The sequence below is a fragment of the Mandrillus leucophaeus genome, unplaced genomic scaffold, assembly GCF_000951045.1.
Source record: "Mandrillus leucophaeus isolate KB7577 unplaced genomic scaffold, Mleu.le_1.0 Scaffold14, whole genome shotgun sequence".
NCBI classification, from domain to species: domain Eukaryota; kingdom Metazoa; phylum Chordata; class Mammalia; order Primates; family Cercopithecidae; genus Mandrillus; species Mandrillus leucophaeus.
Genome location: NW_012101365.1, coordinates 4,317,500 through 4,334,326, shown reverse-complemented (window position 1 = coordinate 4,334,326; position 16,827 = coordinate 4,317,500). Strand labels below are relative to the sequence as shown.

At 47.0% G+C, this 16,827-nt stretch overlaps 1 protein-coding gene across 4 annotated transcripts in view; it reads right to left on the bottom strand.

Annotated features, from left to right (window-relative positions):
• Nucleotides 1-16,827, bottom strand: part of MROH7 (maestro heat-like repeat family member 7) — a 75,949-nt gene that overhangs the window by 39,792 nt on the left and 19,330 nt on the right. For 2 of the 4 annotated variants that reach the window (XM_011973825.1, XM_011973826.1), the window contains exons 4-8: nucleotides 8,481-8,554; nucleotides 4,753-4,836; nucleotides 3,143-3,222; nucleotides 2,823-2,952; nucleotides 559-654 (exon numbers count right to left, since the gene is read on the bottom strand). In XM_011973825.1, coding sequence (XP_011829215.1) covers nucleotides 559-654; nucleotides 2,823-2,952; nucleotides 3,143-3,222; nucleotides 4,753-4,836; nucleotides 8,481-8,554 — 464 coding nt within the window. The remainder of the gene's footprint in view (nucleotides 1-558; nucleotides 655-2,822; nucleotides 2,953-3,142; nucleotides 3,223-4,752; nucleotides 4,837-8,480; nucleotides 8,555-16,827) is intronic. The other 2 variants (XM_011973827.1, XM_011973828.1) reach the window with 1 other exon arrangement.

The following is a 16,827-nucleotide window of genomic DNA, read 5'->3' as shown; positions in this document are numbered from 1 at the left end:
GCTCGCTCATGGGCCTTCCCAGAGTTCATCCAAGGCCCCAGGGCCTGTGGGATCAAAAGTAAAACTCAGAACTACAGGTTAGATGCCAGCCCCTGCTGCTGGGTGGACAGGCCAGCCTTCACCCATCAGCAGGAAGCTTCCAGAGAGGGCATAAAGGTCACCACAGCCCTCCTCCTCTTCTTGGGGTTTAGGGACAGATGGAGTTCAGAATAGGACCGACAGACTATAGGGAAGAAGGAAGTCAATGAGGAGAGAGATGAAAGGTGAAGAGTCATGAAGACAGAAGAGAGATGCAGGGACAAGCATGGAAAGAGCACAGATATGGTAGCAGCTATAACCATGGGCAGCCATTTAGAGAGTGGGAGGATGGGGAGAGAGTGGGGAGAGGCAGGAGTCTGGGACAGGGCCTGTGAGACAGACAGAGAGGCAGAACACTCACACAAGATGACATCCTAAAGCCAAATCACTCCTGGGTCTGGCCTCCACTGCTCCTGAGCCAATTTCTCTCTTCCCTCCACCCTTCCTCCCCTCCCTTCCTTGCCCCTCCCATCTCCGCACCTCCAAGATGCTCTTCAGCCCAGCAGGAGTGAGGTCCTCGATAAAGAGGGCTTTGAGCAGTGTCTGCAGGGCCTCCAGGGTCTGATGGTAAAGAGTCTGCGGACAGGAGGAGGACCAAGCCACTAGGGCACCTCTGGAGTAGACATCAGCCCCAGGCATCCCCTGGTGTGGGTCAGGGGAGGAGGGGGAATTTGGACCCAGGAGAGCTGCTTTCTGGTCCCACCTCTGAGACTAACTTGATGTGTAATGTTGGGCAAATTACTTCCCCTCATGGATTACAGTTTCCTTATCAACAATTGCTAATTATTATCTCTGCACTTTCTCCTTAAAGACGGAGGAAGCGGAGATCCAGCAGACACTGAGAATCTACCGTGGACCGTGGACCTGGTGATTTGCACAACCATATCACCTTGTCCACAAATTGTTTCTCTCATTTTACAAATGAAGGGACAGGGACACTTGTCCAAGATCACAGAACAAGAAGTTTCAAGTCATGAGGAGCAAATGAGAGGATGGATGGGAAAATGCTCTGGAACTGCAAGAGCTGGATCAATGAAAGAGCCAATCTTACTTTCATCATCTCTAGGGAAATGCTCTGATCCTTTTTTGAATTGCTTCTCCTAGACCCAAATAGGTTTTCCAAGTTGCCCTTTAAGGAAGCCATCTCTCCCTTGCCCAGGTTTCTCATTCCTTAACCACACCACCATCCTGGAATTGTCTTATGGGTACCGGCATTACATGTACACAAGGCTGGGCAGTGGGTTTGAGTTACTCTGAGAAGACCCTCTCTTTTTTGCCTCCCCTCCTCCTGCCAGCTCCCTAAGTGTGCCTCCTAGGTTGTTATTGTCCAACTTCCTGAGTCTGCACACACTGTGAAGCCAGTCGTCCTTGGGGATATACCATAACCACCAAGAAAGCCTGGCTCACCACCTACCTACCTCCTCCTCCCCGCCCATCTCTGCAGATTACTATGCAGCACTGTCCTCTGCTGGCTAAATCTGGTACTACAAAAGGGCTGCCTGCTTTTTTCATTCACCCGCTCCACCCCAGTCTTCTACAAGGGCACCACCTCCGGGACCCTGGTTCTCCAGCCTCACTTCCCAGAACTCTCGCTTAACCCTCTGGGTTCCAGTCACACTGCCACTTTGTCATTCTCTGCCTGAAATGCTCTTCCTTCTGCCACCCTCTGCAGCTAATTAGTTCTTTATTAACCTCGCAGCTTCACAATCACAACCCCTGACCCCTATCTAGGCCTTCCCCTCCCCCACCGCCCACCCCACCATTACAGGCTCTTTATAGCACCAAGTACTTCCGGCTTGCAGGATTTATGATTGGTGTAATTTTGCATTTATTCGTATTTATTTATTTGATACCATCCATCTCCCCCACGCTCACCTTGGCTGTAAGGTTCCTGTGCTGAGTTCAGCATGGAGTAGGTACTGAGTTACTATTTGCTAAATGAAGTGATGAATGAATGTGCTGCAACCTGGGCTGAAACCCTTTGCCTTAACCTTCCCCACTGACCCTCTCTACCCCTCATCCTACCCTGAGGGTCACCTCCACTCCTCCTCCCAGGAACGCCTGGAGAGGTTTGAAGATGCTCGCGTGAGCCTCCTGAGGTTCTGTTTCTCCAGGCCTCAGCCCCAGTTCCCCCAGTCTGTCTTCATTATAGCCTAGGCCTCAGCCCTGCCCCTCCCAATCCTGGCCGCTTCCCTTGGCCATGCCATCATCTGCCCACATCCCTCCCATAGGGCAGGGCCCAGAAGTGGACAGGATGGGTGGTGTTCTGTTTTATTTTGTTTTGAGATGGAGTCTCACTCTGTCATCCAGGCTGGAGTGCAGTGGCGCGATCTCTGCTCACTGCAGGCTCTGCCTCCTGGGTTCCAGCCATTCTCCTGCCTCAGCCTCCTGAGCAGCTGGGCCTACAGGCGCCCGCCACCATGCCCGGCTAATTTTTTTTTTTTTTTTTTTAATAGAGACAGGGATTCACCGTGTTAGCCAGGATGGTCTGCATCTCCTGACCTCGTGATCCACCCACTTCAGCCTCCCAAAGTGCTGGGATTACAGGCGTGAGCCACCGCGCCCAGCCGGGTGTCTTTATTTGAATGATTCATCCATTCACCATTTATCAAGTACCTACTCAGACCAACAGAAGTGAGTTGAATTGCCCAAGGCCACAGGCCAATGAGCTGGAGGATGCAGCTCCAGATCTCCTCCCAGAACTTGGGCCAGCCCTGAGGCCCTGCTGGGAAGGCCTGTCTCACCTGGATAGTCTCAGCCTTGGCCTCATCCTTCTCCTGCATGGCCTGCACGGAGGGCAGGGAGAACACACTCTGCACACACATGTTCACCAGCTCCGACCTCTCCCGCACGCCCAGGGTGGGCTGGGTGTGGCTGGAGAAGAGGCAGAAAACAAAGGGAATGAGAAAGGGGCCCTACGGCTAAAGACGGGGGCTGAGCTGAGAAGCAGGGACTGGGCAAGGTGGAGGTGGGTTGGCGGAGGGTACAGTGGAGAGACGGAGGGAGGCAGAAGTGGAGGAAGAGAAGAGAGGGGTTGTGGGGACAGGGAGAGGGCCATGGACACCTCAGCTGGGTCAGGATCTCCATGGCCTGCTTGCGGACGGAGCTTGAGAGAGAATCCAGTGGCTCCTCCTGGATCTGCCTCTGGACAAGGGGCCACAGAAGGGCTGATGAGGACAGGGCTACTGCAGGCCGCCAGGGCCAAGGCTGCCCCCCTCACAAGGAGCAGGTCACAGCAGCCCCTCAAGTGCTCCTCCCGCCTCAGCTGCCCAAGTAACTGGGACTATAAGCTCATGCCACCACACTTGGCTAACTATTTTTATTTTTTGTAGAGACAGAGTCTTGCTGTGTTGCCCAGGCTGGTCTCAAACTCCTGAGCTCAAGCCATCCTCCTGCCTTGGCCTCCCAAAATGCTGGAATTAAAGACATGAGCCACCATGCCTGGCCTCCAGGAGGCATATTCAAACCATGGAACTGGCCCAAAGCAAAAACCACCATGTGTGGCCCTTGAAAACCGCCCAGTTGCATTCTTTTAAATTTTTTTTGCTTTGTCTTTTTAGAGATGGGGTCTTATGATGTTGGCCAGTTTCATCTCAAACTCTCTCTTTTTTTTTTTTTTTTTGAGACAAAGACTTGCTTTGTTGCCCAGGTTGGAGTGCAGTGGCACACTCTTGGCTCACTGCAACCTCTGCCTCCCTAGCTCAAGCAATTCTCCCGCCTCAGCCTTCTGAGTAGCTGGGACCACAGACACATGCCACCATCCCCAGCTAAGCTTTTTTTGTATTTTTAGTAGAGATGGGGTTTCACCATTTTGGTCAGACTGGTCTCGAACTCCTGACCTCAAGGGATCTGCCTGCCTCGGCTTCCCAAAGTGCTGGGATGACAGACGTGAGCCACCACACTTGGCCAAATGTCCATTTCTTTAAGATAAAAAATTAGTTGGATATGGTGGCACACACCTGTGGTCCCAAATCTCCAGAGGCTAAGGCAGGAGGATCCCGTAAGCCCAGGAGGTTGATGCTGCAGTAAGCCATGATGGCGCCACTGCACTCCAGCCTGGGCGACAGAGCATGACCCTGTCTCAAAATAAAGGATGTCCTTCTAATTGCTTCTCATTTTGATCTAGCACCTACACACAGCAGATGCTCAATTAATGTTAGTTAAATGAAGGTATTTAACCTTCATTTAACTTTAAAAAGCAAGGACTTTTTTGGTTATCTCTGTGAAGTACACAGCTTCAGTGGTTATTCCTGCCCAATCCATTCTGGTGGAGCGGCTGTATTTATCAAAATGATGAGGAAACTGTCTAAAGTTGCCTACCAGAAGGAATGGCTGGGAAAAGAATGTATTAAGTAATAAGAACTGCTTCTGGGTGTGCAAGGCTTTACTGTAGACTAAGCATTGGGTTGTGTCCTCCCAACAAGCCAATGGCACAGGTATTATCACACCCATCTGTGAGATGAGAAGAGTGAGGCTCAGAACTTGCCTGAGCTCCCTCCGTGTAGGTGGGAGGCAGTTCGAAGTGGAGCTGAGACTCAATTCCTGGTGTCCTGCCTCCTCATCCTGTCCTTTTCCCACCTCAGCCTCCCACCCCTGCAGTCTCATCAGTGGGTGGACTCAGGAATTCTGCCGCCTCCCACCCCAATGCCGCAGACCCGCCCGTGGCTCCCCCACCATCATCTTCTTTATCATGGTCTTCTTTTCTCTTTCTGCCTCCAACAGATCCTGGCTCTTCTGAAGGGTGGTGACATTCTCAACCTAGGGGACAGCAGAGGGCAAAACCTCGGAGTGAGAGCCCCACCAAGCCCAGTCCTCAGGGGTTGCCCATACAGCACTGTTAACCACCCGACACCTGCAGGCAAGCCAGAATTGGCGCAAGAGAAATGAGAGGTTCTCACAAGGGGAACTTGGAGTGGGGTAAAGATTGGAGAATATTGAGGGATTGGAGGAGTTAATCCTGAATGCCAGCATTTGGAAGAGGACCAGATATGAGGGACTGCAAAGTACTCCCCCTTCTCCAGTCAACTAAGGAGGGGACAGAAAGGGCCCCAATCCCTCAACCTGAAATTGCACCATTAGTAACGCTTCATATGGGTCTTCCAGTACATACAAGTCAGATTGAGGCATTCTGCTACCTGAGAGAGAGAACACATTAACTAATATCCAACTAATCTCTCCGTTCTCATCATCTTAAGGGAGAAGAAGGAAAATAAACAATCACCATGAAATAAGAAAACTAACTTCATATAGTAAAGAAGAAAAGACAGGTTAATTTGATGGGGAGTGTAGCACATTGAAAATGGCTGCAAGTTCTTTTCTGCTCCTCCTATCCAAAACACAGATTCCTCTTGAATCTTGGCTCATTTTATAACTTGCTTTGACCAGTAGAGTAATGTGGAAGTGACGCTGGGCCAGTTCCTGGACTAGTCCTTAAGGAAACTGGAAGCTTCCACTTTTTCCCTCTGGAACCCAGCCACTGTGCTGCAAGGAAGCCCAAGCTAGAAGACAGCATGATTACAGACCATGTGAAGAGAGGCCCTGGAAAATGAGGGGGTCATCTTGAATGTTCCAGTCCCACTGAGTAATATCAGTCTACACTGTGGAGCAGAACCACCATCTAGCTAAGCCCAGCCAAACTTCAGAATCATGAGAATCGGGCCTCTCCAATTCTAATGCCCCCAGCACCCAGGCTGAGATGCAGTGATGCAGTCACAGCTCACTACAATTTCAAATTCCTGGGCCCAAGCAATTTTTTGGTTTTAGCCTTCTGAGTAGCTAGGACTACATGGACTACGTAGGACTACTGGGCCACCATGCCCAGCTAATTTTTTTTTTTTTTCTACTTTGTAAATTTTTGTAGCTGGGCATAGTGGCTCACGTCTGTAATCGCAGCAATTTGGGAGGCTGAAGTGGGCAGATCACCTGAGGTCAGGAGTTCAAGACCAGCCCGACCAATATGATAAAACCCTGTCTCTACTAAAAATACAAAAATTAGCCAGGCATGGGGGCATGTGCCTGTAATCTCAGCTACTTGGGAGGCTGAGACAGGAGAATTGCTTGAACCCGGGAGGCAGAAGTTGCAGTGAGCCGAGATCATACCGTTGCACTCCAGCCTGGGCAACAAGAGCGAAAACTCCAACTTAAAAAAAAAAAAAAAAAAAAAAAAATCGTAGACACTGGGTCTCACGATGTTGCCCAGGTTGGTCTCAAACTTCCAGCCTCAAGTGATCCTCCCACCTCAGCCTCCCAAAGTACTGGGATTACTGGTGTGAGCCACCATCCCTATCCCAGAGTGAACTTTTAAACCACTAAATTCTGGGGTGGTTTGTTAAACAGCAATAGGTAACTTAAACTGTAAGAGTGATGATAGAGCGATGGCTAATTTAATCCAAATGGTCAGAGAAGACCACTCAGAGGAGTTAACACCTGGGCTGAGTCCTAAATGACAAGAAAGAACTAGCTATGCAGAGAACTAGGGGGAAGTCCTGTCTGTCTCCCCAAACTAGAATGTCAGATCACATCACTGTTGTATCCCTAGTGCCTAAAACAGTGCCTAGCACATAGTAGAGGCTCAATGAAATGTGTTGAATGACAATATTGAGGCTCAGAAACCCATACCCCACAATATGGTGTTTGGACATGCTGAATTGAATAAGCTTCCAGGTCTCTCTGATGTCTCCCAAAGTATGAGATGAAGTTGAAGTTCCTTGATCTGCCTAAGATCCAGATCTACCAAGGAGATCAACTGTTGTTCCTTCCCTTCCCTGTAAGACCAAGAATGTAACCACATCTGAACAGACCCTTTCACAAAATAATCTCTGTTCCTGATCCATTAATTCTTGCTACTAATCCCTTATTGCTCCTCAACAGAATTCCTCTTCTCTTGCTGGGTGTGGTGGCTCACAGCTATAATTACAGCACTTTGGAAGGCTGAGGCAGGAGGATGGCTTGAGCTCAGGAGTTCAAGACCAGCCTGAGCAATATAATAAGACCTCACCTCTAGGCAAAACATCAAAAAAAAAAAAAAAAAATAGTCCAGGGCCAGGCACAGTGGCTCATGCCTATAATCCCAGCTACTCAGGAGGCTGAGATGGGAGGATCACTTAAGCCTGGGAAGTTGAGGCTGCAGCAAGCCAAGATCGCATCACTACACTCCAGCCCGAGTGACAGAGTGAGACCCTGCCTCAAAAAAAAAAAAAAAAAAAAAAAAATTCTCTTCTCCTGCCTCCTATAACCTGTTTTGCCAGGATCCAAGCCCCCATTTTTCTGTAACCTCAAAATGGTATATAAGCTTCTGAGCCCTCACTGGGAGCAGGTAATCACTCTGTGCTTCTCTCCGTGTACTCATTAATAAATGCATGTACATTTTCTCCAATTAATGTGCCTTTGTTAGTTGATTTTTTTTTCAGCAAACCTTCAGAGGATGAAGGGGACGTTTTCCCTTGGCCCCTGTGACAGCAATAAAAAGTCTTCTTTTTGTAGGCGCCATGGTAGCTGCTGTACATATCACCTGGCATGGGCCTCACTTCAGCTTTGTTGTGCTCATTTTATAGAACGTTCCTGGCAGAAACACGTGCAAAGGCCCTGGGGCAGGAATGAGTTTGGCGTGTGTGAGAAACAGAAAAAGGCCAGCGTGGCAGGAACACAGTGGACAACTAGAACGACACCATGGGATGAAGATAAATGCTCCCCAAATGCAGGGCTTCCTCTTAGTCCAGTCACCTCTCCTCATCCCCACCCTGCACTGCCCCAGGGACTGAAGCTTGGCCCTGAAGCAGCCTGGAGGCAGGGCCTGCCTCCTGCATGTCTGGGCCTGGATGGATACCCTACCTCCTCTACATTCTGTCCACCAAGCACCCTTGTCCACACTCCCTGTGTCGCACTCACGTCCACCAGCTTGTCTAGTCTTCCCCCCTGGCCCTTGCCAAGTCCTGCAAGTGCAAGTGTGCCTCACCTGCTGGACTGGTCTTCTTGGGCCTCCTAGGCCTGCTGCATGGCCCAGACCTGGGTTGGGCCTGACTGTCCTGAAAAAAGGCCACTTCTAGACTTTCTGCCCCTTTCAGAGCCCCTCCCACAATTCATTCAATTGTTTAAAAATATTTTATTGAGCATCTATTATGTGCCAGGCACTGTTCTAGATGCTGAAGTTATAGCTGTGAATAACAGACAAAAATGCCCGAGTAATGGAGGATATGTCCTTGTGGGGCAGATGAACAAGAAAGAAGATGAATAAACAAAGCATATGGCACATCAGACAGCAATGAACGTTATGGAGAAAAGGAGAGCCGGGCAGAGGCACGGGGAATGCTGAGGCTGCTGGGCTGGGTGGGGGAAGGGGAGAGGGGGTAGGCAGCACGGAAGTACCCCAGGACAGTCAGCTAGGGGTTGGGCAGGAGGCATACCAGAGCCATGTTTTTGCCACCTTCTGTCTTCTCTGGCACCTTCACCAGGCATGAGGTCACTTCATCAAAGGCTCCTGCAGGGCACAATTTCAATGAGAAGATGGATAAAGCTGTGATGTACCTAGGATGCCATCATGCCATCTCTCTCCTCCCCCTCTAGGCCCCTCCAATCCCTACCCCACCCCAGCACCCCAGTAGCCACACTGAGCTTTTTTCTTTTTTCTTTTTTCTTTCTTTCTTTTTCTTTTTTTTTTTTTTGAGACGGAGTCTCTCTCTTGCTGCCCAGGCTAGAGTGCAATGGCGCTCACTATCTTGGCTCACTGCAACCTCCACCTTCTGGGTTCAAGTGATTCTCCTGCCTCAGCCTCCCAAGTAGCTGGGATTACAGGCACCCACTACCACACCCAGCTATTTTTTGTATTTTTAGTAGAGACAGGGTTTCACCATGTTGGCCGGCTAGTCTCGAACTCCTGACCTCCAGTGATCCACTCGTCTCGGCCTCCCAAAGTGCTGGGATTACAGATGTGTGCCACCACGCCTGGCCTACACTGAGCTTTTAAGTGTACATCAGCTCATGTCACCCCCTCCCTAAAACCCTTCAGTGACACTGCATTTCATTGAGCACAAAGCCAGCATCCTTGCCGAGGCCTTCAATGCCCTGCCTGGTCGGTTGTGCCCTGCCCTCCTCTGCGGCCCTATCTCCCACCACTTGCCCCCCTCACTATGCTCTGGCCACACCAGCTTCCTTCCAGAACTGAGCACATTTCCCCTCAGGGCCTTTGCATGGTGGTTCCCTCTACCCGGGCCACTGCTCGCCATACCTCCTTGCCCCGCTAAGGCTCTCCTTCAGGCCTAGGCTTGCCTGCCAGTCCTGAGAAAGGCCACCCCCACCCTCTGGCTCTGCAAGGGCCAATATGGTCTTGTCGTGCATTGTCCGAATCTCTTCTTTCAGCAGTTATCATAATTCACAGCTAAACACCTACTTGTTATGAGAGGCATCTGCCGTTCTGTCAGCCCCCCATCTCTTCACTTTCTTTTGGTGAAAGAGCCTCATCTTTCCTGTGTGCACCCTATTCCATGTAGCTAGGTGAAGCTGGATTCCTCAAGACACACCCAGCACCCACTCTTCAGACAGGGGTGGGCCTGGAACCCAAGCTCCACTCCTAAGAGTGTCCCATGCCACCAGCCACAGCGATTGGTCCAGGGATGAAAACTTGACTGGGCAGGACCAATAGAGTATTTTATTTAAGGGGGTTGAGGGGAACACCAAAGGAGAGAGGATCTTTCTCCTTCTGAGGACAAGGTCACTGGGGCCTATGAAAACCTGGAACTTCAGATTCTCGACCACCAGAGGATGCTAGAGGATGGAGAAGTACAGATACCTCAATTGTAGTGAACACCAAGATCTTAGCTTCTAAACACTATTCTCCACTAAAAGGAACAAGGCTCCTTGGAGAAATGTTTGATTCCAGGACTCAAACAGGGAAAGCTCAGGATGAACCTGAGACACCTGAATGATAAAGACATGTCAAATATCAAAGGAATACAAAAGCATGCTTTTTTCGTTGTTTTTTTGTTTTATTTGTTTTGAGCTGATGGGGGCCGAGCACGGTGGCTCACGCCTGTAATCCCAGCACTTTGGGAGGCTGAAGCAGGTGGATCATCTGAGGTCAGGAGTTTGAGACCAGCCTGGCCAACATGGTGAAACCCCACCTCTACTAAAAATACAAAAATTAGCTGGGCATAGTGGTACACACCTATAATCCCAGCTACTAGGGAGGCTGAGGCAGGAGAATCGCTTGAACCCAGAAGGCAGAGGTTTAGTGAGCCAAGATTGTGCCACTGCATTCCAGCCTGGGCAACAGAGCAATATTTCGCCTCAAAAAAAGAAAGAACTCGGGGGTCTTGCCGTGTTGGCCAGGCTGGTCTCTACAAAAGTTTGCTTGAAGGGAATTTCACTGACCGAATTGAGGAAAATTTGAGTATCACAATAAATTGTGAAAAAAATGGATTATAGCCCATTAAATAAACTAATTGAGTCCATATTATACTAATAAATAAATAAATAAATTGAAAGTTTGATGGGAATGGGATATTCACATAGTTTCAAAGTACCTGACCACATGATATTCACTACAAAGGGGTAAATATTGACTTCACAATAGAAAACCTTGGCAGCAACCATCCTACTCAAGTGATGAAAGCAAACAGCATCAGTAATGAACAAATCAAAATTATAAGGCACCAGACAGGACGCAATGAGAAAAACCCAGCATCACTTCTGTGCTATTCCTGCCAAAAATGCATGCCCTGAATCTAATCATGAGCAAGCATCAGACATATTGAAACTGAGGCACATCCTACAAAAATAGCTTGCCTGTCATCTTCAAATGTATCAAGGACAGGAAAGTCAAAGAAAGGCTGAGGACTGCAGGAGATAGATCAGACTAGAAAAAAAGTACAATGAGTGGTTCTGAACTGGATCCTCTTGCTGTAGAGAACATTACTGGGAAAATTGGTGACTTTTGAATAGGGCCTGAGGATTACATGGTAGCTGTGTATCAATATTAATTACTTGATAGTGATAGTTATATTTTATCCTTTTTTGTAAGAAGTACACTCTGAAATTCAGGGGTGATGGAGCATCATTTGGAAACTTATTCTTAAATGATTCAAGGAAAAAAATTTATAGTACATTTTCAACTTTTTTTTTTCTTTGAGATGGAGTCTCATTCTGTTGCTCAGGCTGGAGTGCAGTGGTGCCGATCTCGGCTCACTTCAACCTCCACCTCCCGGGTTCAAGTAATTCTCCCACATCTGCCTGCTGAGAAGCTGGGTTTATAGGTGTGTGCCACCCTGCCTGGTTAATTTTTGTATTTTTAGTAGAGACAGGATTTCACCTTGTTGGTCAGGCTGGTCTTGAACTGCTGGCTTCAAGTGATCTGCCCACCTTGGCTTCCCAAAGTGCTGGGATTACAGGCATGAGCCACCACACCCAGCTCAACTTTTCTCTAAGTTTTGTTTGGTTTTGTTTGCAGACAGTCTTGCTCTGTCATTCAGGCTGGAATGCAGTGGTGCAATCATGGCTCACTGCAATCTCGACCTCCTGGGCTCAAGTGATCCTCCTACCTCAGCCTCCCAACTAGTTGGCGCTACAGGCCCATGCCACCACATTTGACCAATTGTTAATTTTTTTGTAGAGATGAGGGTCTCATTTTGTTGCCCAGGCTGGTTGTGAACTCCTGGGTTCAAGCAAGATTCCTGCCTCAGCCTCTCAAAGTGCTACGTATTACAGGTGTGAGCCACCATGCCCAGCCCTAGATTGGTTTTTAAAAATCATTTTTTAAATATTTTTAAGGCCGAGGGTGGCAGCTCACACCTGTAATATCAGCACTTTGAGAAGCCAAGGCAGGTGGGTCACCTGAGGTCAGGAGTTCGAGACCAGCCTAGCCAATGTGGTGAAACTCCGTCTCTACTAAAAATACAAAAATTAGCTGGGCATGGTGGCAGGCGCCTGTAATCCCAGCTACTCAAGAGGCTGAGGCAGGAGAATCACTTGAACCCAGGAGGCAGAGGTTATAGTGAGCTGAGATTGCTCCACTGCACTCCAGCCTGGGCGACAAGAGCGAAACACTGTCTCAAAATAAATAAATAAATAAATAAATAAATAAATAAATAAATAAATAAATAAATAAATATTTTTAAGTACCTACTATATGACCAGTACTGTTCTAAGCACAGTTAATAAAAGTGAACAGGGCCAGACGTGGTGGTTCATGCTTGTAATACCAGCACTTTGGGAGGCCGAGGTGGGCAGATCACCTGAGGTCAGAAGTTCGAAACCAGCCTGATCAACACGGAGAAATCTCGTCTCTACTAAAAATACAAATTAGCCAGGCGTGTGGCACATGCCTGTAATTCCAGCTGCTTGGGAGGCTGAGGCAGGAGGATCACTTGAGCCCAGGAGTTTGAGTCTGCAGTGAGCTATGATTGTGCCACTCCACTCCAGCCTGGGCAACAGAGTAAGACCTCATTTCTTTAAAAAATTTTTAATTTAATTTAATTTAATTTAAAGATAAATAAAAGGCTTCATCAAGCCACAGACTCAGAAAAAATAGTCAAAATTCATGTATCTAACAAAGAACTCATATCTAGATTACATAAAGAATTCCCACAAACCAATAAGAAAAAGAGACACCCCAATGTTTTTAAATGAGCAAAATGTACATGTTGTTCCCTTCTGAAATTTAAAAAAAAAAAAAAGCGCAAAATATTTGAACTGGCACTGCACAAAAGAGGATATGCAAATTGCCAATAATCATGTAAAAAAGTGCTTAACATCAGTAGTTATCAAGATATGCAAATTAAAACCACAATGAACTATCACTAGACAGAAACCCCCTAGAATGACTACAACTATTTATTTTTTTATTTTTTATTTTTCTCTTTTTTTTCTTTTTTTTTTGAGATGGAGTTTCGCTTTTGTTGCCCAGGCTGGAGTGCAATGGTACAATCTTGGCTCACCACAACCTCCACCTCCCAGGTTCAAGTGATTCTCTTACCTCATCTTCCTGAGTAACTGGGATTACAGGCATGTGCCACCATGCCCGGCTAATTTTTTGTATTTTTGGTAGAGACAGGATTTCTCCACGTTGGTCAGGCTGGTCTCGAACTCCCGACCTCAGGTGATCCACCTGCCTCGGCTTCCCAAAGTGCGGAGATTACAGGCGTGAGCCACTGCACCCGGCCTGACGACAAATTTTTTAACTGATAATGCCAAATGTTGGTGAGAATGTGGAACAATTGAAACTCACATAGTTTATGGAAGCGTAAATTAATTCAGTCATTGCTGTGGTTTGAATATTTATGTCCCCTTCAAAATTCATGTTGAACTTAATCTCCAATGCAATAGTATTAAGAGGCAGAGACTTTAGGAGGTGGTCAAATTGTGAGGGCTCCACCGTCTAGAATGGGATTAAGGCCTTTATAAAAGAGGCTTCATACAGAGTTCAGCCCCTTTTTGTCCTTCCACCTTCCACCATGTAGGGATACAGCAAGCAGGCCCTCACCAGACACCAAATGCTGCTGTCTTGATCTTGGACTTCCAGTCTCCAGAACTGTGAGAAAATAAATTCCTGTTGTTTATAAATTACTCAGTCTCAGGCATTTTGTTATGGCAGCACAAAAAGTCTAAGATTACCACTTCGAAAAACTGTTTGGCAGTATCTCTTAAAGCTATAAATATGCCTGCACTATGACCCAGAAATTCTACTCTGAGATAAATAAGTGTATCTCTGCACCAAAAGTCATGGTCAACAACGTTCACAGCCACTTTATTAATAACATCCAAAAAATAGGAAAAATTCTAATGTCCATCAGCAGCAGAATAAATAAACAAACTGTGGTATATCCATACAATGGAATACTACAGAATAACAAAAAACAATCTACTATTGAAATACACAATATGGATGAATCCAACAGACATAATGTTGAGCTAAAGAAGCCAGAGTCAAAACAGTAAATATGGCCGGGCATAGTGGCTCATGCTTGTAATCCTGGCACTTTGGGAGGCTGAGGCAGGTGGATCACCTGAGGTCGGGAGTTCAAGACCAGCCTGACCAACATGCAGAAATCTTGTCTCTACTAAAAATACAAAATTAGCCAGATGTGGTGACTAACACCTGTAATTCCAGCTACTCAGGAGGCTAAGGCAGGAGAATTGCTTGAACCCAGAGGCAGAGGTTGCAGTGAGCCCAGATCATGCCATTGCACTCTAGCCTGGGCAATAAGAGTGAAACTCCATCTCAAAAACAAACAAACAAAAAACAACAACAACAACAAAAATTAGCCAGGTGTGGTGGCAGACACCTCTAATCCCAGTTACTCAGGATGCTGAGGCAGGAGAATTGCTTGAACCCAGAGGCAGAGGTTGCAGTGAGCCCAGATCATGCCATTGCACTCTAGCCTGGGCAATAAGAGTGAAACTCCATCTCAAAAACAAACAAACAAAAAACAACAACAACAACAAAAATTAGCCAGGTGTGGTGGCAGACACCTCTAATCCCAGTTACTCAGGATGCTGAGGCAGGAGAATTGCTTGAACCCCGAAGGTGGAGGTTGCAGTGAGCCGAGATTGTGCCATTGCACTCCAGCCTGGGCAACAGAGTGAGACTCCGTCTCAAAAAATAAATAAATCAATCAAAATTAAAATACAAAAAACTAGCTGAGTGTGGTGGTGCATGCCTGTAATCCCAGCTACTCAGGAGGCTGAGGCAGAAGAATCACTTGAACCTGGGAGGCAGCGGTTGCAGTGAGCCGAGATGGCACCATTGCACTCCAGCCTGGACAACAAAAGTGAACTTCTGTCTCAAAAAAAAACACACACACACACACACACACAGTAAATACAGTAGTATTCTATTGGCAATAAGTTCAAGAATAGACAAAACTAGTCTACGGTGATGCAAATCGGAATTGTCACCTCCAGGGCAGTGATTATCAACCAAGAGCAGTTGTCCCCCCCACCCCCATGGAACATTCAGCAATGTCTGGAAACCATTTCGGTTTTTACAACTTGAGGGTGGCAATGGGAGGTTGCTACTAGCATCTACTAAGTAGAGTCCAGGGATGAGTGCATCTCATAATGCACAGAACAGCACCCCCATCCCCACCACCAACATAGACACACACACACACACGACAAAGAATTTCCCAACACAAAATATCAATAGTGCCAAAGCTGAGAAATCTTGCCCCAGAAGAAGGGATACTGATTGAAAAGGGACACAAGGGAAGCTTCTGGGCTTCTGGGACTTGATCTGAGTGGTAGCTACCACAGTGTATACTTACATAAATTTTCATTAAGCTATACATTTGAGATGACTAGCACACTTTACATATTTTACTGATCCATGTTATACCCCAAAAAAGTTTTTAAAAGGCTACTATAATTTGAAAATACATTGTTTTAAACTGAGCTGATGGACAAAATGCTCCTATTAAAAAAGTGAAGAGTGGCCCTGATAGCCAAAACAATCTTGAAAGAAGAACAAAGCTGAAGGACTCATACTTCCTGATTTCAAAACATACCACAAAGCTATAATAATCAAAACAGCATGGTACTGGCATAAGGACAGACATATAGACCAATGAAACAAAGTAGAGTACCCAGAAATAAACACATTTATGGTAAGTCTATTTTTGACAAGAATACTAAGAACATTCACTGGGGAAAGGACAGTTTTTTCAACAAATAGAGCCAGAAAAACTGGCTATCCACATGCAAAAGAATGAAGTTGTTACATGAGGTACGTAGAGTAATGAAAATTATAGAAACAGTAGAATGGTGGTGCCTAGGGGCTGGGGGACTGGAAAATGGGCAGCTATTGTTTAATGCACATGGAGTTTGAAGTTCATAAGATGAAAATAGTTATGGAGAAGAAATGGTGCCAATAGTTGCACATTATGAATGTATTTCATACCACTGTATTAAACTGTTCACTTAAAAATGGCTGGCCAGTTACGGTGGCTCACACCTGTAATCCCAGCACTTTGGGAGACTTAGGCAGGTGGATCACCTGAGGTCAGGAGTTCAAGACCAGCCTGGCCAACAAGGTAAAACCCCATCTCTACTAAAACTACCAAAATAAGCCAGGCATGGTAGCACACACTTGTAGTTCCAGCTACTCAGGAGGCTGAGGCAGGAATATTGTTTGAAAATGGGAGGCAGAGGTTGTAGTGAGCTAGGATCATACCACTGCACTCCAACATGGGCAACAGAGTGAGACTCCACCTCAAAAAAAAAAAAAAAAAAAAAGGTTAAGATAGGGCCAGGTGTTGTGGAGCATGCCTGAAATCCCAGCACTTGGGGAACCCAAGGCAGGAGGATCACTTGAGCCAGGAGTTCAAGACCAGCCTGGGCAACATAGCGAGGTCTCATCTCTACAAAATATTAAAATTAGCTAGATGTGGTGGTGTGTGCCTACAGTCGTAGCTACTTGGGAGGCTGAGGTGAAAGAATCACTTGATCCCAGGAGTTTGAGACTGCAGTGAGCTATCATCACTCCACTGCACTCCAGCTGGGGTGACAGAGTGAGACCCTGACCCTAAAAAATAATAATAATTTTAAAATGTTTGAGATGGTAAGGTTTGGCTGGACATGGTGGCTCATGCCTGTAATCCCAGCAGTTTGGGAGGCTGAGGCAGTGGGTCACTTGAGCACAGAAGTTCAAGACCAGCCTGGGTAACATGGTGAAACCCTGTCTCTACTAAAAATACAAAAATATTAGCTAAGTATGGTGGCACGTGCTTGTAGTCCCAGCTGCTCGGGAGGCTAAGGCAGGAG